We start from the raw sequence: 27,528 nt of genomic DNA, 5'->3' as shown, positions 1-27,528 counted from the left end.
TATGTTACATATTAGCCGTTGTGTCTGATAGTCAGTCAGTGGTAGGGGCATTATCTTTGCTGCAATGATAATGGCAGGTGGAAGCGTGGGGTCTTTGTCACCATTTCAGTTTTTGCTTAGAAGCACCAAAGCGCTGGCCCAGGTGCTGAATTTGCCAGTAACAAGAGTATGGCAATATAGACCCCTGGCCAATATGAGCAATGCCTGTTGGTACGTGGGCCTTAGTTGTATACTGTGTTTACTGAGATTGCATATGTTTATGTTTCCTTTTTTGTTTGTTTCAATAATAATGAAAAAGCTACCTCCTGTACTAAGGAGTGGCCTACATGAGCCGGGATTCCAATGTAATGCCCTTCAGATGTTCGACTGCACCTCCCATGAGCCCAGACAACATGCTCATGGTCAGGGATGATGGGAATTGTAGTCTATCAATAGCTGAAGGGCACCACATTGTCTTCCTCTGTCTTGGTGCATCAGTATATTGTAGTGTTCTTCTTTTGCGCAGATATATGTTCCCTACCTCCCCCTGCTACAAATCTAAAATCTATGTAGGATAATGGGCATTAGTCAACAGAAACACTTACATTGTATGTGTAGAGCTGATGGACATATACCACTGAGTCATATATAATTGCTACATTCAATCAATATTGTATAGGGATTAGGTCTGCAACCCTAATTTCCATTTTAATGAAGCTTGCTGTTGCTTAGTCACTGACATTCAGCCTTGCCTACCTCGCAGGGTTGTAAGAATAAAGTGTCTATGTGTGCGAGGGAGAAATCATGTTTGTTGCCATGAGCACATTGAAGCAAAGGCAGCGTATAAATCAAATAACTCAGTAATATGAATAATAGTGGGGAAAAAATTTCAGATATGCAGCCGTAAGAAGTTTCATTTCACCTGTGGTTACTCCAGCTTGGGGGACTGTACTGGGTTTATTAGGTCAGACTCCATAAGTGAAGGGAATTGAATCAGCCCCTCAAATAATAAAATTAATATGAGGAGGGATCCCACAATGGAATCATGTGTGCAGGAATATATTGAAACTCATGATTGTTAGAAATTTAGAAAAACCAGATAGGAAACTGGATGCCCTAGTAAAGTCCACCTAACTCCATTCACCTGGTTTTATGGCGCCATTAAAAAAAGTGAGATGAGATATTTGTTTGGAATTTCTTGCAAAGGATTGAAAGCCGTGTAGATAGGCCTGCCATCTCCCGGTTCTAATCAATATTCCATTCAAAAAGCTTTAATGTTTTATGCACTCATTGCTGGAAAGTTTTATCTGTGGACCTGTACCATTAGTAATAGCCAGTTCGTTTCACTGGCCAGGAGTACTGCTTTATTCCAGCTTGATGCGGTGAATTGTAGGGGGAAATGTTGTTCTCTGGTTTATTGTTCAAATTTTGCTCGGTCCACTGTTGCTTTCCAGGAGTAAACTCAAAACAAAGACTAATGTTTCATTCCAGGGAGAGTATTCATTGCCTACATTTTTGGTTGAAATGCAAGGTGTATGTTCTTTAGGTTGGGACAAGTGTGAGGACTCTCCTCTTTGTGCCAAGATCCTGATTGGGTGGGTAGGGTCAAGACCCTATGAAGGGTGTCTGTTGGTTTGCTGTGACATACAGTGTGATTGTTAAGGACTCTAGGGCTGGTGGTAGAGCTGGCAGACAGTTGAGTGAGGCAACACTTGGTGAGTGAGTTGCCGCCTTTTTTTGGCCAGTTCACTGGGTGGATAGGCTACAGCCAGGTAACCTGTGAGTTTTCCGTCTTGTTCTGATGATTGATTAATTGTATCATTTTTTGTATTAATATGCTGTCCATCATTTTGGGGATCTTTGGGCCAATATATAAACTTCAATGTAATGTATCATGTAGTCCAGCCTTGGCCAACCTGGTGTCTTTGAGATTTTTTGCACTACTGTACAGTATTAATTTCATTTGCTGAATGGGGCTGATGGGACTTGTGATCCAAACTGTCTGGCGGACACCAGCTTGGTGAAACCTGATGTAGTCACAGCATTCTGATTCAATACTTCCAATTTATATGACTGGCTTTTAGTTTGTTAGTTAGTTTTCAGTGTTCACTGAGTTTACTAAAAGCCGAACAATTCTTTCTCGCAATTTTTTTCAGTAAAGCATTTCAAACATTCCTTTATTGATATTCATTTCCCTTTATCCAAAACACTCTACTCCTTGACATCTGAAGTAAGATCAGAGTTTATTCTGGCTGTAGAGCTGGGGATGAAAGAGCTTCCTGCACAGGAGACATAGCCAGAGAGGGTCTGATTTCTCAGATCTCTTTCACCCTGTCAGCATTCTGGGAAGTAACTGATGGCTTGGAGAGAAACTCCAACCAAGTTGGCAATAAATCTGTCATGAAACTTAGGGCAAAACAAAAGAACAGTCTGGACGAGAGCTACAATAGTCAAGAAACATCATATATAATATCCCTTGTTTAGTCTACTGCCAGGTCTTTCCTGCTTTTCTGAAATAAGACAATTTAAAACAACGCCCAGCACTTTCCTCAGTAAACAGTTTACAGCCTGTGAGCTGGAGAATGTCTTGATGCTACCCATTGTGGCTCAGAGACTTGTGTTTGGACTGGAATTATATTCAAATCCCCGCTGAACCATGGTTTCACCAGATCAGAGGTGGGGAACTGTATTCCAGACAAGCTTACAAGGGGTGTACAGCAGTGGTGGGTGATACAATTTTAGTTCTGTATGGAAGGCTGGCTACGACACCCCACCCCACCCCACCCCACCCACTCCTTATCCTCCATCCAGGCATACAACAGCTAAAGGACATATTCCAGCCAGGTAAAAATGTTCTGGGTGCGAATTGTGGACAGTGATTATTTAAATAATAAATAAATCATTGAACGGGAATATTTCAACATATCAACAAAAAAATGAAGGGTATTTATACATTGGACAGACCCCAGGACTTTTGCATCCAGGGTGAAAAAAGGGTTGGTTAGAAAGGTTGGGGATGAGGAACCCTTTCAGTGGGTTGATGTAACTGGGTGGATGTACAAAACATTAAGAAACCGTAGTCTGTTTGACAAATGTAGGTTAGCCATGGCTTTATACCCAGGAAGGAGAGAGAAAAGATTTATTGTGCATAAAGTGTCCTGAGAACAAAAGAAAAGCATGACTGTAACAGACCACAGAAAAGTATTCTGTTCATCTAGTGGGCCAGTCAGGTGCCTAGAGGAAGCCCACAGGTTCTCAAAGACAAACATGACATGGCAATACTGTTCCAGAATTGCACCATTTCAGACCGAAGGCCTTTAAGGCATTGTCTAAAATGGTTTAATTGCACCCCGATATTTTTTTTTGGGGGGGAATATCCATATAGTGAGAAAACTAGCACGCTCAGAAGAAGCCTATACAAGAACTCTTCAGGGAACAAATTGTTTTCATACCCTGGAGCAAAGGTGGGGCAAGTCAGTCTTGGACTCCCTGCATGCGACCAGAATGGTAAATTGCAGAAATAGTTATGCCATCTGATGAACTGTTTCTCTAGGGAGCCCCAAACATGCATGGTTATTTAAGAAAACGTAGGAATGAATGAATGAAGAATGCGCGATCCGAGACCTACCATATTGTTAAGGAAACTATTTGTTCAGTCTGTGGAGAGTGAATATTAAGGTGATGTTCAGAAATGCCTAAGAGTTACAGAATCAGCAAGAGTTCCCTGGCTTGATTAAGGATAAACAAATGCTGGTTTGGGGCTGCCCGCAGTGTCTTTAGAGAGTGAGAGTTTCTGCAGCTGATGTGTTCATTGCCACTGGGAAATTGCAATAATGTTGTCACAGGACACTCTTAAATTTGATTCATGATGTTTACTGAAGGATGCTCAATTAGTGCTTCACTGTGTCTATCATTCATGGTTGGTTGAGTGTAGTTGAGAGCTTACAGTCTTACCAGTGAGATCCATTCCAAGTGTAACATTCTTTTGCCTAAAGTGATTTCAGATGGCAGGACTTTAATGTTGCTTTGAAAAACTGTGGGTGATTCCCAGATAGGACAATTCACCTGCAGGCATGAGAACTGAGGGTAGAGCTACATATGATGTGGGAGCTCCTTGATTGGAATTCCTGATGTCTTTCTATTTCTAAAAAGCAGTATGCGGGCATTTGGAAAAGGTCTGCAAGGGAAGGGGATAATTCTTTGGCTTCGATCGTCCCCACCGATGAGATAAGTCCCTGCAGAAGAAGAAAAACTCACAAGGTTTTCCATCTATGGCTAACAGTAGGGTAATATTTTGCGGGAGAAGGAGACTTGAATTGAGGCTTTGGTGAAGAGGTAAACTCCCCAATATTTAAAAAATAAAAAGAAGTACGTCCAATTAGGAACCTTTTTCATACCATGCTTGGTTTGACTCTTACTTGGCAGATTGTAAAAAAATTCCTTCAGTAGCACCTTAAAGACCAACTAAGTTTTTATTTTGGTATGAGCTTTTGTGTGCATGCACACTTCATCAGATACACTGAAACAGAAGTAACCAGACCCTTATGTATATTCAGAGGGTGGGGGGTGGGGGTGATGGGAATGGGTGATGGGCTGATAGGAGTGGTAAACCTGTTGATGACTGTTAACGACTGTTAATGACTGCAATTGGTCTTGCGGGGCAAAAGCAAGGGCTGAGGTGCTAAGGAAAGCTTGATCATGTATAATGAGATAAGAATCCTATGTCTCTCTTCATTCCAGGTGCAAGAAACTGCATTTTGGTAGGGTGTTTGATTTTGGAACTGGGATGCATAGGCTCAAGTCCTTGCTCAGCCATCACAAGATGGTCTTGCGCAAATGGCTAGATCTTCCACCGTGAGGTTCCTGCGAGGCTAAAATCGGATGACCTTATGTATGCCACCCTGGAGGAATGGAGAAGGACATGAATGTGATACATATAAATGGTTCCATGTCTGCCTTCCCCTCTGATTCCTTGAGTGGAAGGAACTTTCCTAGGAACATACAGAGATGGGATTGTTGGCCTATCTCACTCGCTATTCCCTGTGCCAGCCTGGGGAACCTGTGTCCCTCTAGATGATGTTGGTCTACAACTCCTGTCATTCCCGACCAGTGCTTGAAATTATCCAAGCGTGATTTGTAACTGGTGCAGGTCCAATTGTGACCATGTGGAGATCTCTGGATGCTAGGTTGGCCACTAGGGAAAGCAAAATGTCAGGATCTGAAATATTTTTCTAGATGCTTGAATTAGGTTTTTTCTGGGTTGTTTTATTTGATATTTTAATGCGTTTTAAACTGCTTTGAGATTTGTTCCTGAAGATATAAAGCAGTATAGAAATGGAATAAATAAATAAATAAATAAATGTTCATTTTTTGGGGGGGGGATGCAGTGCCTAGGCCCTAGCCTAGACCATAGCTGTCCACTTGAAAATAAGGGATCAGCAGCCTCACCTGTCCTGGGGACAGTCTACTCTACGGTATATCTAACATTCCAGGATAGCAGCGGGAAACAGCATTGGAATAAGGAAGTTTCCCGCAAAAAAAGGGAGGGTTGGCAGCTATGGCCTAGACATTCCATTGTAGCGACCGCAGCCCTTGTTTAAGGTGCCATTTGACAATTACATTATATATCTAAATTTCTAACACTGTTCCTAACCATTGGGCTTGCTAGCTAGGGCTGCTGAGAGTTGGAGGCCAACAGCATCTGGAAGAAAGCGGCTTCCCCATCCCTGGTCTTCAAAGACTGGCAGTGGCTTTCCAGGGCTTCAGAGCAGGATCTTCTCTGGCCTGGCCTGGGTTTAAAGAACTACAAAAAGTTACAACTTTTTCAGAATCAGCAGCATTGGTTTTAGGCTGGACTCCTGGACACCCTTACCTAGGAGTAAGCCCATGAAATGTGGTAGGACTTGCCGCTTAGTATACACATACGAGATTTTGTTGTTTTCTTTGGATGAAGAAGCACTGAGGATGGAAGAATTTTTGTAACAGTTATGTAGGCATAACTGTTGTGTTTTTATTCATGTAATTTATGACTCCATTAAAAGCAATCCCAGAGGAGGATACAACATGAGGATATACGACACGAAGACGTAGGGCACATAATAAAACCATCTGAAATGTCAAACCACAGCAGCAGTACATCAGAGTTGCATCACAGCACTGTGAGAACAGCAGGACACCTCCTCTGGTCATTTTAATCAAATGAATGAATGAATGAATATGTCTCTACAAGATACCTAAAACCCATCAGGATTGGCATTGTGTGAATATTTGCTTAATTTTTCCAATATAATATATTCTTTATACAAGAACAACAGCTGTTACAATAAATTGGATAGCTAAAGAGAGATCCTGTGTCCCCAGTGGGATTTCAGGAGCTCAGAGTTCTCTCTCTCCCTGCCTTTTATTTTTGTGTGAGAGGGAGGACAGGCTGTTTCTCTCTCTCACACACTTTTGATTTCATTTCCCACCTTTGCAAGTGAGTTGTCCATTCAGGAAACCATCGGGTCAACCACCTTTTTGGACCTGTGGGCCCATTTGCAAACTGGCTTTAACGGTTGCGGGTACAACACATACACAGACAACCTCGCAAGCAAGCTCACGCTGCTTCTTTCAAGCCTAATTTCAGCCGGGGGGGGGGGACGGAACCTTGTGGGCACCAGGACAGGCCTCAATGGGGTGACGTGCTTCTGAGTTTTCACATTTACAGTTTAAGAATTACCGTAAGTGTTAACATCAGTAGGCTAGTATGTTGTTTGGCATCCACTTTGTTTATATCAGGGATATGTAAATGAACTGCAGCTTTCCAGCTCATGATAAATTTATCGTGCCACCCTTGATCCCTCCTCTAGATCGCCACGCTGCCTGCGGTGGAATTTTCTAGCATTAGCCAAATGTGCATCTCATTATTGCGGTACGAGTTTTTAGATGTGGGGTTGTGAGCTTGCGTTCAGGGAGTTTGCCCTTGCAAGGGAGGAAAAGGATGTAGAAAGATTCCAGTGCGACTCAGCAGGCAGCAAAGGGCAGCACAGTTCCAGAGAGAAGCGACGTCGGGTGATTCAGCTTCAAAAGAAAATGCATTTAGAATTACGGTGCACGGCACCTCCGAGCACCTGCTCAAAGCTAGGAATTTGCCAGTGGAGGGCTAATGGGGCATTTGTCCCACCAGCCTCAGTCTGCACCCACTTGTGTCTTACTTATAAGCACTGCAGAAGGTAGCTCTGCCTGTCAGCACCTTCACTCTCAGGGTTGCCCTTGCAGTCTTCAGTATGGAGGAGGAGGAGGAGGAGGAGAAAACCAGAATGAGTTGGTTCTGCCTGTCATTGGTTCTAGTGCCACGTACTGTTGGGCCTCCTACCTTCCACCCTATCAGTTCCAGTGGTCACCAGCCACCACTGTGCTCACAGTCCCATCATGCAAAGCTCTTGGTTCCCCCTTAAGCTTTCTTTAGCCGCGCAGCTTAATCTAGAAGGGTGGGGAAGAAAGCGCCTTTTGTTGTTGGCATTGCTAAACAATTGGGAGTCAATGATCCTTGCTAATCTACTGCAAATCACCCAGAGCTGTGCCAGTGGATCCCGTCTGCCTTGTGCCCAGTCCTGGTAGGTCACATATTCTTAGTAATTTCAATTGTTTATAAACTGGTGTGCATTTTATTTTCCTTTTTTATTTTAGACTTTATGCTCAATTCGGGTTATGTCTTAGAGCTAATATAACTCTTAATATGTGACCAGCACTTCTATAAATAGTTCCAAGTTCAGTAAGTGAATCAGTTTTTATAGGAAGTGGACATGTTGCTTCTCCACATATATTGGATGTTCCAAGTACCAGATATGACTGATGGTGTGTCCATTTCTTTGTTCCATCCAATGACCACTGCAAAATCACCAGTGCATAGTGCAGTGCTAATATATAATTTATAATGGGTCACAAAGGTAATGACCCATAAATAACTTCTTCGTAATCTTAATGCATACGAGGGTTGAATAATTTACAGCTTGGGCAGGAAGACCCACCCGAGAATTATGTAGATACTCAGTCTGCAATCCTAAACAAACTCAGCTGGGATTCACTTGTTGCCTTGATGATGTTCTCTGTATAATGTATGGCATAGGGATATAAGAAGCTGTCTCACACCAGTTCAGACCAACTGGTCCATGTACTTCAGTATTGTCTACACTGATTGGCAGCAGCTCTCCAGGATTTTAGGCAAGGGTATCCCCCAGCCCTTCCTGGAGAGGCTGGAGACTCAACCTAAGATCTTCTGTGTGGAAAGCAGTTGCTGTGCCCCCACTAATCTATGGTAATAAAGTAAGCCATACAATGCAAAATAATCTAAAAAGCAGCATTAAAACGGCCAATATAGAACAGAAACTGCTACTACTACTACTACTAATAATTTTATTGTTTATATGCCACCCAGCTGAACGGGTTGCCCATCCACTCTGGGCGGTTCCCAACAGAAGATTTAAAACACAGTGAAACATCAAACATTAAAAACTTCCCAATGCGGGTGTACAATAGTGGGTAAGAAGGATGAAGACATAGCTCTCAAAACAACCAGCTCTTTATTCTAGCTCTGAGTGCAGACTGAACAGTAGCTTAGCCAACTGGCTTATATAGTACTCAGTAACTTGCAACAGTAACAAACTTCCCCTAGCTACCCAATCCGTGAACAGCACTCTCAATCCTTCATTTGCATGTTGTGGACCTGAGTGAGAACTGCAGCCACAGTGGGCAGGGTAAGAACTGCAGCCATGGTGGCCAGAAGGAGTACTGCAGTTAACTTAATACATAACAGTGGGGATGTCTTCTGAAAGTCAGGTAGTTGTTTATTACCTTGACATCTGATGGGAGGGTGCTCCATAGCATAGGTGCCACTACTGAGAATGCCCTCTGCCTGGTTCCTTGTAACTTCACTTCTTGCAGTAAAGTGAAGGAGTCCCTTGGATCTGGACCTCAGTGTCCGGGCTAAACAATGGCATGCAGGACTGAAACCTTCTAGGGCTTTAAAGGTCAACACTAACACTTTTGATTGTGCTTGGAAATGTATTGGGAGCCAATGTAAATCCTTTAGGACTGGTGTCATATGGTCCAGGCGGCCACTCCTACCGTAGTTACCAGTCTAGCTGCCTCAATCTGGATTAGTTGTAGTTTTCGAGTCACCTTCAAAGGTAGCCCCACTAAAACCATACCAGCAGTCAAGATCCCAGAGTCACACTTCTTGTGTTATATTGCAAGCCAGGAAAGCAGCGCGTTTGGTTTCTTGGATAAAAGAATATTCCAAACAGTAAAAAGAATATATCTAACTTCTGTCACCACATCTGAATGTTTGTAACTTCCATGACTTGCTTTTCCCCTGTCTTTTTCCTTTCCCCCGTTTAATTGCAGACAACACACTTTAAATAAAAGAGAGCATTTGATTTTTTAAATAGAAAATAAATAATAACTATTACTTACTTCGATATGATCATACCTATAATTAATTTGCCACGCTTTGCACAATGCTTCCTTTCTCCATTGTTTCTGCACAGTATTCCAAATGCTTTAGCTATAATACCATCCCTGCCTGCATTGTCCAAGGACTGAACCCTGTAAATCAGCTTTCACCAACCTGGGGCCCTCCAGATATTTTGCTAGGACTGATGAGAGATGTGGTCCAAAACGACCGGACAGCAGAAGGTTGTAAAAAGTTGATTTTGATTGCAGAAGTGATTGGAGGTCTGTGGCTGCTTATTTCTCTTGGTTGCAAAACAGAAAAAAATGTTGACAGATGGCAGCATTTTCTCCTTCCAGCAGCACCCCTACAATCTCCTGCTCTTGCTTTGCAAAGATGTTGGAGCTCTTATAGCTCCCACATTAGCTTATCCTCATGATCACCCTGCATTGCCCTGCAACAGCTACCGGTATGATTGGATTTCTAGAGGTTCTCCCAGCTCTGGTTTTTAATGGTGTGTAATATTTTGTGTTGGACGCGGTGGTGCTGTGGGTTAAACCGATTGCCGTTTGGAAGATCGGTGGTTCGAATCCCCGCGACAGGGTGAGCTCCCGTTGCTCAGTCCCAGCTCCTAGCAGTTCGAAAGCACGTCAAAGTGCAAGTAGATCAATAGGTAAGGTAAACAGTTCTCCAGAAGCGGCTTTGTCATGCTGGCCACATGACCTGGAAGCTGTATGCCGGCCAATAACGCGAGATGAGCGCCGCAACCCCAGAGTCGGTCACAACTGGACCTAATGGTCAGGGGTCCCTTTACCTTTACCTAATATTTTGTGTCATCTGTTAGCCAACCCAAGCTTATAGGGACCAAATGAGCCGGAGCCCATTGGGTACCCTCCAGATATTGTTGGACTGCAACTCCCATCAGCCCCAGCCAGCTTGGTCAGTGGTCAGGGATTTTGGGAGCTGTAGTCCAGCAAGAGCTGATAAAGTCGCTCAGATTCGGGAAGAGGTAGACTCCACCGTGGGAGCAGGGCCGGGGCGGGGGAGTGCTAGAGTCCTGTCTAGTCAAGTTTTGTGGGATCAATTTCAATCTGTTACCTCCGAGGATGTGGACAGGCTGCTTAGACGAATGAAACCAACCACCTGTCTCCTTGATCCTTGCCCATCCTGGCTTATAAAAGCTAGCCAGGAAGGGCTGGGCGATGGGCTTCGCGGGTTGGTAAATGCTTCTCTCCATGAGGGAGCCTTCCCAGACCCGCTGAAAGAGGCGGTTATTAAACCGCTTCTCAAAAAACCATCTTTAGATCCGGCCAATATGGCCAACTATCGCCCAGTCTCAAATCTTCCATTCTTGGGCAAGGTGATTGAGCGAGTGGTTGCTGAACAACTTCAGGCACGCCTGGAAGAAGCGGACCATTTGGATCCCTTCCAGTCAGGATTCAGGCCTCATCATGGGACTGAAACTGCCTTGGTCGCACTGGTCGATGATCTCCGGCGGGCTAGGGACAAAGGTAAGAGCTGTTTCCTTGTTCTGCTGGATCTCTCAGCGGCTTTTGACACCATCGACCATAACATCCTTCTGGATCGTCTAGAGGGTTTGGGAGCTGGGGGCACTGTCATGCAGTGGTTCCGCTCCTTCCTCCTGGGCCGTGTTCAGAAAGTGGTGGTGGGGGATGAGTGTTCAGACCCCTGGGCTCTCACTTGTGGGGTGCCTCAGGGTTCTGTCCTCTCCCCCATGCTTTTTAACATCTATATGCAGCCGCTGGGAGAGATCATCAGGGGGTTTGGGCTGGGTGTCCATCAGTATGCTGATGATACCCAGCTCTACCTCTCTTTTAAATCAGAACCAGTGAAGGCGGTGAAGGTCCTGTGTGAGTGCTTGGAGGCGGTTGGAGGATGGATGGCGGCTAACAGATTGAGATTGAATCCTGACAAGACAGAAGTACTGTTTGTGGGGGACAGGAGGCGGGTGGGTGTGGAGGACTCCCTGGTCCTGAATGGGGTAACTGTGCCCCTGAAAGACCAGGTGCGCAGCCTGGGAGTCATCTTAGACTCACAGCTGTCCATGGAGGCACAGGTCAACTCTGTGTCCAAGACAGCTGTTTATCAGCTCCATCTGGTACGCAGGCTGAGTCCCTACCTGCCCACTGACTGTCTCTCCAGAGTGGTGCATGCTCTAGTTATCTCTCGCTTGGACTACTGCAATGCGCTCTACGTGGGGCTACCTTTGAAGGTGACCCGGAAACTACAACTAATCCAGAATGCGGCCGCTAGACTGGTGACTGGGAGCGGCCGCCGAGACCACATAACACCGGTCCTGAAAGACCTACATTGGCTCCCAGTATGTTTCCGAGCACAATTCAAAGTGTTGGTGTTGACCTTTAAAGCCCTAAACGGCCTCGGTCCGGTATACCTGAAGGAGCGTCTCCACCCCCATCGTTCTGCCCGGACACTGAGGTCCAGCTCCGAGGGCCTTCTGGCGGTTCCCTCACTACGAGAAGCCAAGTTACAGAGAACCAGGCAGAGGGCCTTCTCGGTAGTGGCACCCACCCTGTGGAATGCCCTCCCACTAGAGGTCAAAGAGAACAACAATTACCAGACCTTTAGAAGGCATCTCAAGGCAGCCCTGTTTAGGGAAGCTTTTAATGTTCGATGGATTTCTGTATTTTAATGTTTGATGGATTCCTGTATTTTAGAATTTCTGTTTTGTTGGAAGCCGCCCAGAGTGGCTGGGGGAACCCGGCCAGATGGGCGGGGTATAAATAATAAATTATTATTATTATTATTATTATTATTATTATTATTATTATTATGAGGCACCACATTGGCTATGCTAGAAGTTTAAATGCAGATGTTTGTGCTCAATGAAAAGGAATGAAGCTGGTTACATTTTGATCATTCCATCTTTTAACCTTCTTAAGCATCTTTGACCTTACAGAGAGGCTTCCTTTATGTGAGAATAAATCTTTAATCCTTTCTTTGTAAGTTAGATTTGCTAGAACTACTGTCTTCCTTCTTGCCCTAGGCAGGGTTCTCTTGAGGACAATAGCAGCGTTTTAAGGTTGTGTATGTGTATGTGCTGGAGAAGGTCTCTGTCACAGATTACAGAGGATTCAAGAATAGGTTCCTGCTCTGAGTACTGCCTACTAGAGCTGCAATACTTGTCTTCATCCCCCCCCCCCCCGTTAGTGCTGATTCAACAGAGAATTCTCTTTCCTTGTTTACTGCAGCTGGGTATTGTATTGCTGGGTTGATTGAATAATTTGCTTACTCCATTAAAAAAAAAAAGAATCCTGAAAGAAAGGTCCTCATAAATGCTTGAACGTTGTTGGATGGAAGGTTCTCATAAATGCTTTAAAATATTCATTGAAATATTTATGCCCTTTTTTATCATGTCAAATATATCTAATAAGCAGAATTGTATGTTTCCTTCTTTATATTTGCTGGACAATTTTCTTACATATAATAATTTTCCATAATAAAAATGCTTAAATGTTCAGTTTTAGAGCGTTTTGATTCAGACTGAAATCCTGTGTGCATTTTACAAGGCAGTAAACCCTTTGAACTCAATGGAACTTAATTTGTGAATTGAAGTTTTCTGTTTTCCAACTGGGCTTCCCTTAACTTTATATAGCTGAAATGTTTGGGGTGTGTGTGCGTGTGTGTGTGTGCGTGCAGATACCTCTGTCCTATGTGGTTGTAGTCAGTGGCGTAGCATGGGTTGCCAGTGCTTGGGGCCGCACGGAGGGTTGGGTGTGTGGGTGGGTTGGAGGGAAACAGATGGAGTACACATGTGCATTCAACTGCCGCCCTAAGGTGTCTGCGTCACTTAGGAGGTTGCAGCCTCAGAGTCATTCTTTTGTCTGCAGAAGTCACTTCCTAGTTTGCATGGAGAAGCCGTTTTCAGTGGAGTCTGGCAATGGTAGCTGTCCAACACAGGGTGCACCCCTAACAAATTTTGCGCCTGGGGCAACCGCCCCAGTGTTCCCCACACACAACTCCACTGGTTTGATTGTAGCCAGCTGTTCACCTATAGCTCCACCCAAACTTTCCCTAGGAAATGTGGCCCCAGAGGCTGTGGCTGGAAAAGGTTCCTTATCCTGTGTATAGAAACAGTGAGCTCAATGTTTTCATTCCAGGCTGCCTTTGTGTTAAGTAAACACCCAACAACCCTTTGTGTTACCTGGAGGGTTTGCATTCACTTTATGGAGAGATGTGGGCATCAACTGATTTGAGCCTCACATGGAAAATGCCCTTCGTTTCAATGACTCTTTGCTGTTAATCTCTACCTTTTGTGTTGTCAGAAGGCACTTGACAAGGATCAGGTTGTGGTGTCTGCAGCTGTGGTGGTGATATATTCGAGAACCTCTTCTGGATTAGTTCGGCATGACCGTGTTGAATGTGTGCAGTTGGCTGTGTGGTGATAGGTACTACATGGGATGTTGTGAAACATAGTGATTTCTCATAGTGTTTGAAACTTGTGGGCAGACTCTTAACAATGACCAAACTTACCAGGGAAAGCAAGAAATGTGACATCCCCAGGAACAGAGCAAGGAGTGATCCTTTTTCAAACAAGCAAGCACAAACTATAGTTTCTCAGTTCTTTTCTTTAAGAGAAATTTTATTAAGACTTCTCATAATGCAATAAAAAACAAACTAAGCGCAAAAAAGAAAAAAGAAAGACGGAAAAGAATTGGAAGAATGCGAAGTCTTCTCTCCCAGGTATATCTCAACTTTTCTCCCAGACAAACTAACAAAAAAGCGAGCCCTCTCACCTATCACCTGGGAGCATCCCTTTCTTTCCCCAGCCTCTCTGATGTAATTGCTCATTTTTCTGTTACCCACAAATTAACACGGGGGTACCAGTTAGGTAAGAAGAATTATGTTTGTCTTAGTTGCCGGGCAGTAACTCATGGATGCTTGAGCATGTGTGGGGTGCAGGCAGGAGGGGGAGAGAGCGCATGAACATGTGGCTGCAAACCAGGCCTGCAAACCATAGGAACATAGGAATCTGCCTTATACTGAGGCAAAACATTGGTCCATCTAGCTCAGTACTGTCTACTACACTGACTGCAGCAGCTCCCCAGGGCTTCAGGAACAAGTCTTTCTCAGACATACCTGGAAAGGTTGGAGATTGAACCTGTATGCAAGCCATGCGCTCCACTCCTGAGCTACGGCTTTCCCCCAACACTGATTGGGAGAACTGGAAATGTTATCTGTGAATCAAAGCAGTGGAAGAGGAGCCTGGGGCTTTAGAAATGGCACCTAAGAAGAAGAAGAAGCCTGCTGGATCAGATTGAAGCTCCACTGAGTCCACCATCTTGGGTTCCCAACAGTGGCTTGGCAGGTGCCTATGGGAAGGTCACAAGTAGCGCATGATGGCAACAGCACTCTCCTGCTTGTGATCCCAGCAACTGGTACTCAGAAGTGTGTGCTTGAACTTGGAGGGCATGTTTAGCCATTGTGCCCAATACCTGTTGATTGGTCTGTCCTGAATTTGCATAGACTCCCCCCCCCCCCCGCAGAGTTCTCATCATGTACATCAGTGGTGCATTATGTGAATAAGAACTTTTTTTTGCCCTGAATCTGTTTCCATATCTTGCTTGGAAATAGCAAACATTTTGTTAGTGTATGCTGACTATTACAGAAAGTTCAGTGTGGTTTGGGTAGTAAGATAATGTGTACCAGCAAGAACACACACACACATCTAAATGCGATGTTCCTCCCTAGTCATATGCAGAAATTAGAATATTGCATTTTCGAAACATGAGCAAGGTGTGTCTTGAGGACATTTTGAGCAGGAAAGTAAGCTTACCCATAGTAGCTGTAGTTCTCTTTTTGTCTGTCTTCAGTAGAGCTTCTGTAATGTTTCCTCTTTACTTCTGATGTGTTTGGAGGGATCTTAACTCCGTACTCTTGAGTATGACTAAGGTGGAATCTAGACACATATAAAAAACGCTGTGAAAAGGCTTTAAAAAAAGTTTTGAAAAATATATTGAATTTACCATAGCTCACCGTTGCCATCTAGTGTCACATTTGTATAATGCACACTTAAAACGTTTTATTTGCAGCTGTATAGCTGATTCCTTAGTCAGAAATAACCCATAAAAACTTCCTTACTACGTCATACTCAAGGTTCATCTCTTCAAACACGTCGACTTAGCACTTGTTCCCAAGCAGTCAGTGCTTCTCAGTTGCCAATGTCAAAACAGACATTGGTATAATTGGCAAGCCACAATGGACTGTGCTCCTTCCTCATTAAAATGAGGATTTTGTTCTTGAAGACTTCCATACAGGCTTCAACTAACAGTCTTTTTAGCAAAGCAGCCATGTTTGGTCAAATAACCCTCTAATTTACCGACAGTGAGAGCCAGAAAGCCTTTCCAGAAATATTTAACTATGCAGTAGTTGTTGGAATTGGGCCATTTCCTTTTCCCATGCCTCACTTCTTCCTCTTTTTAAAAATTCCTTCCAAAGATTTCCCGTGGCTTTGTTTTTTTCAGCATAAGCATGTGATTGTTGTTGTTGTTTAGTTGTTTAGTCGTGTCCGACTCTTCGTGACCCCATGGACCATAGCACGCCAGGCACTCCTGTCTTGCACTGCCTCCCGCAGTTTGGTCAAACTCATGTTCGTAGCTTTGAGAACACTGTCCAACCATCTTGTCCTCTGTCGTCCCCTTCTCCTTGTGCCCAACATCAGGGTCTTTTCCAAGGATTCTTCTCTTCTCAAGCATGTGATAGATTGTGTTTTGCCTGGAAAACCATAGAGAATGCTTACTCCGTTTTCTCCGCATCTGTTGTGTGCTGAAGTATATTATGTACTTTATCTGTACAGCCGGTCAAGACCAACCCTGCCATTAGACAGTGTGAAGTGCCTGCCTCAGGCAGCAGATATTGTGAGGCAGCAATGGCATCAGTTGCAACTTAATTACTGATTCTTCTGAACTGGTTGCCTCCCGTGTTGAAGTGAGATTCAGCTGTTACTCTAGCCCAGGCATCCCCAAACTTCAGCCCTCCAGATGTTTTGGCCTACAATTCCCATCATCCCTGACCACTGGTCCTGTTAGCTAGGGATCATGGGAGTTGTAGGCCAAAACATCTGGAGGGCCGCAGTTTGGGGATGCCTGCTCTAGCCCATGGGTAGGCAAACTAAGGCCCGGGGGCCGAATCCAGCCCAATCGCCTTCTAAATCCGGCCTGCGGATGGTCTGGGAATTAGTGTATATTTACATGAGTAGAATGTGTCCTTTTATTGAAAATGCATCTCTGGGTTATTTGTGGGGCATAGGAATTCGTTCATCCCCCCCCCCCAAAATAGTCCGGGCCCCCACAAGGTCTGAGGGACAGTGGACCTGCCCCCTGCTGAAAAGGTTTGCCGACCCCTGCTCCAGCCAGTATCTGGAATGGGAAGAGGTGCCATATTGTCTGGCTCAGCCAGCAAATTGTCTCCAGCTAGCCTTCTAACCAGTGTGGAACAGAATTTGTTGAAGTGTGTTTCAGAATAGCTATCTGATAATTAGGTCATTCAGTATCAGTACAAATATGATAAAGGCTCTTGGTGATTGTCCATATACAGAACAGTTACTGGTATCTGGGATCTTGCATTTATCTCATAAATTGGGCCACTTGCACAAAAGCATGCATTAAGCAGCCATATAGACTTCTTATAGAGGTAAGTTGCTAGGGATAACCTGTATATAAGCCATTGGGGCAGATGAAAAGCTTCCTAGCTGTGCCTGCAAGGACATAACAAGAGTTTTTTTTTTTGTGAAAATATAAGAACTGCTATATCCAGCCCCCTCACCAGACTACAAATCCCAGTATTTTTAATTATTATTTCAGAACCATACATATTACAAGCATATACAATTTCAGTGTATATAAGAAAAATGATATTAATCAATTAATTCATATTTATTCATTCACTAGCAGTCTCAAACCTGACATTGCTTGGGAAGTCAAGGGGGGGGGGGAATACACCTTTGCAGTTTTGAGAAAGTTTAGTTTGCCATCTTTATACAGAGTTGTGTCCAAACATAGAAAACTATTGCTTGATCTCGGGAAGCGCCATGCAAAATTTTGTTATGATATCTTAGTAGGGATCCAAATGTACAGCAGCAGGCAACTTCCCAAAATATATTGTAGGTAATTGCTTTAGTCATTAATCATTGTTCCCAGTATTCTTTGTGGGCAATAATACTGAGATTGGTTTGTACAGTAAATATCCCCCATCTGGGACAGCACAACCGAGAGCACTATTTCCTCATCTGTACTGATGTTAAATGTGCCAGAATTAGAAATCTGTATAAGGGGATATAGTCAGCTCTTAATGCTGTTCTACAAAACCTCACATTCCCATGAAAAAACCCCAGCTCAATTATTCAATATCCTTAAATGTGCCTTGGTATGTTTGTACTGGTGTGAAGTATATTTTTTTATCTGTCGTGAATGTAAAAGAATGTGTTGGTTGCATGCTAACCCATTTCACTTTTTTTAAACATTGCAGTCCACTCATATCGCCCGAGGCAGCTTCCAAGTTGATGCCTTTGGATCTTCTTTCATCCTGGATGTAGAGCTAAACCAGTAAGTATATAAATATTTTAATTTATATTTGATTTGCGCATTTGTTCCTCCCTCCCTTTTAGCATTTATGCAATGTATTTTGATATTTTCCAATATTGCTTAATGCTGCTTAGTATTATCTCATTCTTAAAATGAAAAATACTCTCCAAAGTACACATTCTCGTGTGGCCGCAGTTTGGGGATGCCTGCCCTAGTCATTTCCTTCCCACTGGTACAAAGCTGGCTTATCGTGATGGGAATGAGTTGTTTTTTCACTTCCATTTTTCATTAACCCCAGATTTCTACCTTACCCCAAACATGTGGTTAATCTTATCTGTAGTTTGTCTGATGCAAGCCATCTTCAAATCATAGGTCACAAAGCTGGCTTGTTTCGACAACCTATCCTTAAGAATAATCAGAGTTTTAGGGTTTGAGCATAGAGCTCTAAACTATGGTTAATAAAAAATAAAAAAAATCAGCCTTGCATCTTGTTGCTATCACGATAAACCATGGTTTAGTTGGTGATTCCTCCCATCTCACTCAGCTGCCTGTTGTTTTGAAGAGACCAATGTGCTTAGGGGTTAGAATCCTGGACTAGGACATGCAGGACAGAATTATGCAGTTTTTCTGTATTTTATCCTGAAAGGCTCATAAGACCATAATAAAGTTTGACTGATATCCTGGCATTGTATTTACTGATCAAATAAAGAAAGACATAAATATAAAAAGAGAACTGACTTACATATTAATAGCATTGTCAACTCAGCTCTTCATTTACGGTAAATTACATCTCTCCTCAGACTAAAAAGAAGAAAACTAGTGGTATTTGTACCTGAATAGTTGACCCCTGTATGAATTATATTGGCTTAAAACAGAAACAGCAAATGTTTCCTTTGTGAAGAGAATCTAAAAACAAATAATGAATTTATTTCAGTTTTTCGGAACCAAATACACCGTCACTGTCCATTATATCAGTTTCAGACATAGAGAGATAGAATTCAGTGAATACCTAAGTGAAGCCTGATGTTTCATTATTCATAATCAAATTTCAGAACAGCCATTGCTAAGTTGCTTGCTCTGTTGCTCTGCATAGTGAAAGTATTTTGAAAAAATACCAGTTGCTCATATTTTGCATGGTATGAAAAATTTGATTTTAAAAACAAGCAACTGCTGCGTGATCTGTGAAAAGTTTGATTTTTAAACAATTCTGTTGGTGAGGAATCCCAGTCCTTACTTAGTGAGAACTGACATACGTATTAGTTGAAGAAGTACAAATGATGTTTTGTACCAGATGGGAGATTGGGACTCTGGGTTGAAGGACATGCATTTTCTGGGTTTAATGTAAAGCACATGCAAGGCTGAGCGAGAGCCAGGTATCTTATCTTTATCAATGCATTTTTACATATGTGGAGCAGATGAGGGTCATCTCCTAGATGTCCATTGATTTACTGCCTGTGATTTGGGGCGGGTTGTAGATTTGCTGCTGCTCTTGCAAGGGAGAAACACTTAAATTTTGCAAGGAAACAGATGTGGCTGAGGGATTTTAATTAGGCTACAACTTCACAAGATAACCAGATGCATCTGGACTCCAGAATAACTTGAGCTGGTGGTTCACATATGCAGCAAATTGATCCAAAGGAACACAGAGGGCCACATTTGTGATGCCGGGGAAAGAAAACGTAAAACGGTGTCTCTTGTTATTGAAAAACAAAAGTACAACGAAAATACATGAATGGATCTCAAGAGTGCTCATAAGAAGAGTCTTGCAGGATCAGGCCAGTGGCCCATCTAGTAGGATCCTGTTCTCACAGTGGCTAACCAGGTGCCTGTTGGAAACCTTCAAACCAGGCCAGTGCCTCAGACAATGAGGTAGCCATTAAGAGCCCCATCCTCCATATTTTTTGCTTTTAATTATTAGTTATCCTGCAGAGGCGCCAACTCTACAGGTGTCTTCAGCCCTGCAAAGTCTGTTGGGACGGAGCTGAAGCCCCCCAAACTTGAGAGCCTGGGTCTTATAGCAGTGGGCCTTGCTGGGCCTCACCATGGCAGTGGGCCTAGTAGGACCTCATGGTGATGTCACATGTGTGCGACCTCCCCCCCCCCCATGTTGGGCAGAACTCGGCATTTCTGTTATGCTGGAATAGCTTTTTTAAAAAGTATTACTGAATTTCAAAGGTTTAATTAAGCTCCCTCCTTGCTAACCATGAGTAGTAGCCAAGAACAAACCTTGGCCACAGCTAGTGCTTTCAATTAAGATAAGGGTGGATGAACTCTGCCTTAAGGCTCTTCCTGGCAAATAGCCTGCCACATTCGTATTGCAGTGTCATGTGAAACTGTAAGGGGAAAACACAATTTGAAGTTTGCGCTGAAGCACTGTCGCCTTCCAGATGTTGCTGTACTTCAGTCCTCAACATCCCTGGCCATTGGGCACACTGGCTGGGATTAGTGGTAGTTGGAGTCCAGCAACATCTGCAGGGGCAGAGGTTCCTCATGCTGACTTGCATGTTTGATGGTAAAAATCAAAGGCTACCAATGGGCCGTCCCTGGCTTAAACAAAAGGGTGCAGCATACAGCGAAGTCCAGTGCTAGTCAATCCCGCTGTAAAGAATGTGGCTGTGGCAGCCAATGGGCTGTTTGAACTTGGCAGAAGAAGTTCAACTCTCGTTGAACCTCCGTCGCCTGCCAGTATGAACCATAGTTAGCTTGTTACAGTCAGTGATGCGAGGTGGAATTTGCCATGTGTGGTTTATTTTTCCTTGGAAATTTTTCCGTTTCATAAATTGATTAGAAACAATGAGTGTATGCTAATTGCAAATAAATACCAGGCGATTTCAAAGCTGTTAGCTTTGTTTACTAGATACAAGTAATTAGATCACTTTCTAGGTCATCAGATTATTTTCTGAAAAGTCTCCAGTGGGTACTGAAAAAAATGTCCAATTCAAATATTTCCAGAAAGCCCACGTCATTGGTTGCAATGTTTTTATAAAGACGGATACGTTTTCCAAAGCATTTTTGACATGAAAGTTCTATACGGTTAGTGGTGAGGATGAAAGGCTCTCTGTAGTTGTTTCCTTCTTCCTGCCTGAGGACTGTAAACGTGAAGAAGTTGCCTGTTGAATGCCAAGTAATTGGTGCGCTGGGATGTTTAGAATCCCAAAAGATGCAAAGCACAAAAGAAGCTGTATATGGTATAAAATCTCTCCTTTCCCTCTTGCTGTCTTCTAAAAGCTCTTTAAAAAAACAACAACATTTTGGTGTGATGGAGAGTAAGATTGCTTACTAACTGTTCTGGTAAAATGTTCCTGCTACTACCAGAAAATTGTGTTTCTTACCCATTGAGATAAACAAGTCAAGCACTCAGAGCCTCCAAATAATGTTGTTGTTTCTTTCATTTATAAATCACTTACCACAAGGCATCCGGAAGCATATTGCGGTACAATAAAAACATACAGTACATATGAAACAGCTACATGTATAAAAACATTTAAACAACATATAGAACAACATATAGAACAACTTTAAAAAAAAACGACGCCAGAAATATATAAAGACAGAATAAAGGCAACAACAAGAACATAAAGTTTAAAACAGTGACAGCACTTACATAAAATCAGTAAACCAGTACAAGTACCAAGTGGGATGAATATCTCCATTTAGAAAGCTTGTTGAAAGAGAAACATCGAAAGACAATAGAGAAGGTGCCCATTTGATATTTAATAGGCAGTGGGAGAGAGTTTCAAAAGGTCGGTGCCGCTACACTAAAGGCCTGATTCTGGTATTGTGGAGAGCAGAGCTCCAGATAGGATCCTATCTGCAGGATGCCCTCTGTAGAACGTAGTGGTTGGGTATGTAGAAGATGGTGTTCAGCTTGGTTGCATACAATAAAATTCTCCTTAAAGAAAAGGCTCATCAAGCTGATAAGGGGTGCAGTAGAAGTTGGGTAGGGGATGGAATCCATCACTTGACTGTCCCTGTAAAGTCTTCTGAAAAGTTTCTTTTATTGAATGGGTGCACTTGCATTGCCAATTTTGCATACCGGGTTGTTTTTTGTTTTGTTTTTAAGCGGAATGATTGTGCTTTGGCTTCGCTATCATGTCATGGGCCTGAACCAAGACAGAAAATTTGGACTGTAGGCTGGGGCAGTCTCATTGCTGTCTGCGAAGTGGTTGGAGCCTTGACTGCTTTGACTGCTTTGACTGCTTTGTACTGTTTTGTACTGCGTGCTCTTCCTAAGCATTTTCCTTGCACATATCATTTGCATCTCAAAGCAAAAATTAAGAGGCTTTTTTTTTAGGATGAGTTTACAATATGATCATAGTACGTCTACGATTGCTAGCATCACTTGATTGCTGGAATCTGTGAAACTGCATTGCTCAGAGCCACGAGACACAACCACTCAAGGTGATCGTTGCTAACTTACCACTTAGTATTTCCGCCTCCTTAAATAACATTGTTTTCTTCATGAAAAAATCTCTTGCACAACTAAGCAGACATAAGATGGTTGCCATTACATCATACAGCCATGAAATATGGCTGTTTGGTTTATGTAAACTAAATGTGTCAATTTGAACGTCGCTACAGGTCTCTATACACAAAAACGACTAGGCAAAGGAACAGTTTTTTCCTTGTGCCATCAAACTGTTAAATTCGTAATTGTGTAGTGGAAGTAGATGCCAGTTATGGGTGGGGTTCCTTTGCTGTGCTATTGTATTGTGCAACAGTGTTTGTACAAGGTACGTTTACATTGCAAGGTAGCCGAAGTAAAATTCCAAGTATGTTGGTACTTGGCTAATAAATTATTATTCTATTCTGTTGTATTCTATTCAATACTTGAATCCTTATGAATTGTTGCCTTATAAGTTTGGGTATATACCCTCCAAACGGGAGCCCAAATGACAACGATCAATGATTCATTGATGAACTTTTGTCTGTTAGTTGCAATTTTCCAAAGTTGTTTGCACAGGAACAACAAAGAACTCCTTGTAAAGTTGTTCTTGGAACATCTTTGTCCTTTGTGGGTAACAGAACTTTAGTTGTTCTAGTATTACTGGATTTCATAGGTTCTCTGACATTTATTCTGGTGCACCACCAACATCTGCCAGGACCGTAATGTTTCCAAGCATTTCTCATTTTCAGCTGCCGTCCTTTTTTAAAATGGACCTGAATATCACTTTTCCCTCACACAATACCTGGCATCTCATTGGATCCCTCACTGCTATTGAGTAAGGAACAACCGTGGGGGGGGGGAGTGTTTTCCTTTGTATCTCCGAAATAGCATTCCCATGTGCCGCCATATTAATCTGCCAGTACATGTAGATAGGTTTTTCTCAAATACTCCTTTGCTTCTACAACCATGTTTGCTTTATTTTCTTACCCGTACAAGCATAGTTGTGGAAGTATTATTATAGTTTTTGGCTAAGCTGATTTTTAGAGACTTACAGCTTTATTTTTAAATCCTTTTATTTTTAAATCTGCTCTGTGGGAATCTGATCAGTAAAAGTAATCCTACTTGGTATATAAATCTAAGGTTTAGCAGAGCATCTTTGCTGCTATGGCCTCTTTTAGCACAGAAAAGGCTTTTGAAGGTGTGCTTAGTTATCCAGTGGTGTTCTCTCTGCTGATGAAAGGCAGCCATCAGCAGAACAGGTAGGGAGGCAATTTTTGACACTTTCTCCTGTCCTTTGAAGTCCTCCTCAGAGCTGCTATACCGGCTGCCCAAATTTCTAATGTAGATTTTCTCAGCACTTGGGGCTTGATGATTGCAAAAAAGTGACCCACTCTTTGTTCCATTGACAGATGCCTTCCAACAAGTGGGGGGGGGGAGGCAGTATTGGATACCACAACATTTCAGTTTATGGTTGTAAAGTTTGGGGTGTAGAGTGAGGGTCATTTTTGCCAGTGCCAAACACTTCAAAAATATTAAACTGAATATGACTTTAGGTGCAGCAACACAATTAAGTTAAAAGCCAGGTGTGGTAACATAATTAGGTTTTAAAAGAACAAACCCTGCCTATAGGCTTACAATTTAAAAGTGATATTTAGGCTTAAATGACATTTAAATTTAGCAGGAAAAGTTGTTGCTAGATTAACTAGGTTAGTTTCCTTGGATACTGCATATAAAAAGAAGGTGGATACTTTTGGGTTTTGACTGCTGATTCCTCTGTGGTTGAAAAGCATTTTTGGTTTATATTTCTTTCTTTTTAAATCACTCATTTTTCAAATATTAAAGTGAATGGAAAATTGCAACACACTCTTTAAACACATCTTTGTAAGCAACATCATGAAATCTGGGTATGGTTTCTTCTTTCCCTTTGGCACCATGTATGTTGTGCAATAATAAAATATTCTGCTACTTGACACTAATTTTTGTATTTGGAATATTCTTATTACTGTTCCGATGGCATTATTCCTTTGCTGCTTTTGAGGAGCGACTCCACTGGAATGAAATGAAAATCTCTACCATCTTTATTTGGATAGCTGTAGACTTGAATCTCAGGAGTAATTTCATTATTGCATCTTTGTGCTGAAAGGTACAGGTCCCCTTTTGGCCTTGGAACTTGCTACCTGCACAAGTGCAGGTGGTTAAGGGCACTGGCATGTTACCATTAAATATCTGATTCTCCCCAAGTAGTAATATCAACCTTCTAACACTGTCAAAGATACAAGGGTCATCATCAGACACACTTCCATTAACTCCTGTTACACTCACCCCTAGGTTGGGAAGCCTTGCACACATGGCATTACCCACAATCCTTATCTGTACTGTCCATTCCTATGAAATACTGCATTTTGATGTCTTTCCCCTGCAACCAAGATTTAATCTGGATTGGGGAAAAGAATGACCTGGCTGAATTTTAAGCCAGTAATATGTATGCAATCTCAGTAAACTTGAGTAACCAGAAGGGTTACACTAGTGGCTGTTGGATGAAGAAGATGGCTTGGGGTTTCAACTCTCTACCAAACATTAAGAGATGGTTATAGCTGGGCTGTGAGGGGGGGGAAAGAGATTTTCTGTGTATGTTTGTGAATAGACAGGACAATAATAAAATAAAATGTTTGAGAAAATATGAAAGCTATATGATTCAGTGTCCCAAAGTTGATGAAAGAAATTGTATGCCCGCAGAGTCAGTGGAAGACTTCCGCCATGATCTAGCAATCTTTTCTAGGCTACAGGTTCCCCCCAATACGCTGCTTCGCTATACATTACAACAGAGAGTTCTATGGCCTGGTTCACAGGTCACTTTAAACCGTAGGGCATCTAAATGATCATTTGAAGGTGAGCATGTAATATTGCTGGTGCACAGGATTAAAACGGTGTGCGCTTTGCTCCTTCCATGTTACTGCTGCACTACCGCAAGCGAAAACATAGTTTGACTTAGCATTATGTCAGAATATGGGCATGTGCTTGGTTGATCTCTCAGCAGAGCATGAGCTGCAGCCAAGGTTTGCTTTTGGCTTGCCGCTCATGGTTTGTTTGGGGGAAGCAAAGCATGAACTGGGATTCAGGCGTAATGTCAAGCCAAACTGTGGCTTAGCTTGCCACAGGCGCAGCGTGGGGGGTAGCAAAGCACCTGCAGTTTTAGTTCTTTGATCAGTACACTGCATGCTCACCTTTAAACCATAGCTTTAACTGGGGTTGAAAGTGACATGCAAACAAGGCTTTTGTGTGCATGACATCCCATCATTGAAAATCACTGCAGATACCCTTCTAAAATCATACCTCATGTTGCGTCCACTGCGGGTTGCGTCTTTTCAAGATAAGAACGCGGCAAACCCAGAAGTGTTTACTTCCGGATTTCGCTGTGCGTGCATGTGCAGAAGCGTTCTGCATGCTTCGCACATGCACAGAAGCACTCTATTGCACTTTTGCACATGTGCAAAAGCACAACTCTAGTTACGGACTTTTCGGGGTGCGAACGGCACCCCGGAACAGATCGAGTCTGTAACTAGAGGTACCACCAAACTTTGTATACTATGAGATCTGCTTGCATTCATATCTGAACACAGATAATTTGGATTGGGGTACTGCATTTTACCTCTTACCAACAAAATATTAAGAGATAAAAGGGTATGGTGGATTTTTCTTTTCATAATACCAATGTTTTCTTGATGTGTGCACCTCTACACATTTTATGTCAGATAAGGCAAAGCAGATGACGTGTTATTAAAAACATGGAAAGAATTTAGAGACGGAGAGTTGGAACTTTTTAAAGACAAGATGGAAAAAATAACTCATATGAAAATAATTTAATGCAGTGAATGAGATTGTAAATCACTGACTCCCACTGACCTTCTTTTCATTACTCAAGAACAAAGAAGTATTCGTAGAATCTGTTAGAAGCTGTCCATATGTGACTGACTGCTTAGAGCACCCATAGTTACTGAGCAGAAAAGGGACATACTATTCTGCATGCACTTCACATATTTTGCTTTTCATGATATTTGAGAGTTGTTACAGTTTAGCAAATGATGTGGTCTTAGCAGAAGATAGGTCTTTAAAGAGGCAATCTTGGGGGTGGATCAGATCAGAACTGGCTTGGTTTATGTATTCTTTTTGAGAATGAAAAGCCGGGGAGAAGCTTGGGTTCATTCAATATACACAAATGTTTTCATATAATAACTTCAGCTGTTCGTTAAGCATGTGAAAGCGAACATATAAACCTGTACTTTAAACTGCTGTGGACTTTTAAGAGGAAGTTAAAATGTCTGGGTAAACAGGAAAGAATGTTTTATCTGGTTTTAGAAAGCTTTTTTAAAGAGTTGTTTTGTTGTGTGTTTAGTGCTCTGGGCTCCTTCAGGAGGAATGGTAGGACATAAGTTGTAATAATAATAATAATAATAATAATAATAATAATAATAATAATAATAATATAATGCCCATTTTTGCAATAGTTCTACTCTGGGTAGGGCTAGCATTAATTAGATGCAACGAATCTTGTTCCTTTTCTGTTTTTTTTTTCTGGAATTCATATTTATTATGCTACTGGAAAGCTTAAAATCTAGCTAGTTTTATTATATATATATTTAAGTGAGTTTTTCTGCACACAGTATAAGCATCCTGTTTTCCTTGCACAAAGCACCCCGTTTCAGCGGACAGTTGGTGCTAACAATTTTATCAGAATTATTGTTCCCAAAGCAATTGGGTCTATTGCCTTTCCTACTATTCCTATAGAAAATATAAAGGCTTATTCATAACATTCCCATATTTGTTTCTGCAGCCTTCCATCTTTAATTGCATTTATTACTCTCTTTTACCATATTGCCTGGATTTATTTTGTATAATACATGCAAGCTCTATCATGCTCTGTGGAGTCAGCAAAAATTGCCCAAGAATATTGTAGTATATTTCCAAATGTATGCCGAGCTACTCTAGCGTGCTTTTAATTAAATGTGCACCATTAACCAGGGAAAATTTCCATATCGCCTTAATGGTATTAAAACAGCACTTTTGCATGAATTTGCACCCTTATTAAAATTCTTTTTCTTTACAGGAAATTTCTCCTATCTACAAATTTTACACCTGTTTTGATTAGGAGATTCCCCACACCCAGCTCCCGC

At 42.3% G+C, this 27,528-nt stretch overlaps 1 protein-coding gene across 11 annotated transcripts in view; it reads left to right on the top strand.

The window, feature by feature from the left end:
* The window catches only part of ADAM22 (ADAM metallopeptidase domain 22), a 133,501-nt gene that overhangs the window by 10,191 nt on the left and 95,782 nt on the right, over positions 1-27,528 (top strand). For all 11 annotated transcript variants that reach the window (XM_060280776.1, XM_060280777.1, XM_035128903.2 and 8 more), the window contains exon 3: positions 17,915-17,991. In XM_060280776.1, the coding sequence (XP_060136759.1) occupies positions 17,915-17,991 (77 nt within the window). The remainder of the gene's footprint in view (positions 1-17,914; positions 17,992-27,528) is intronic.

This window comes from Zootoca vivipara, chromosome 12, assembly GCF_963506605.1.
Source record: "Zootoca vivipara chromosome 12, rZooViv1.1, whole genome shotgun sequence".
Lineage (NCBI taxonomy): Eukaryota > Metazoa > Chordata > Lepidosauria > Squamata > Lacertidae > Zootoca > Zootoca vivipara.
This window is presented reverse-complemented; position numbering and strand designations above follow the sequence as displayed.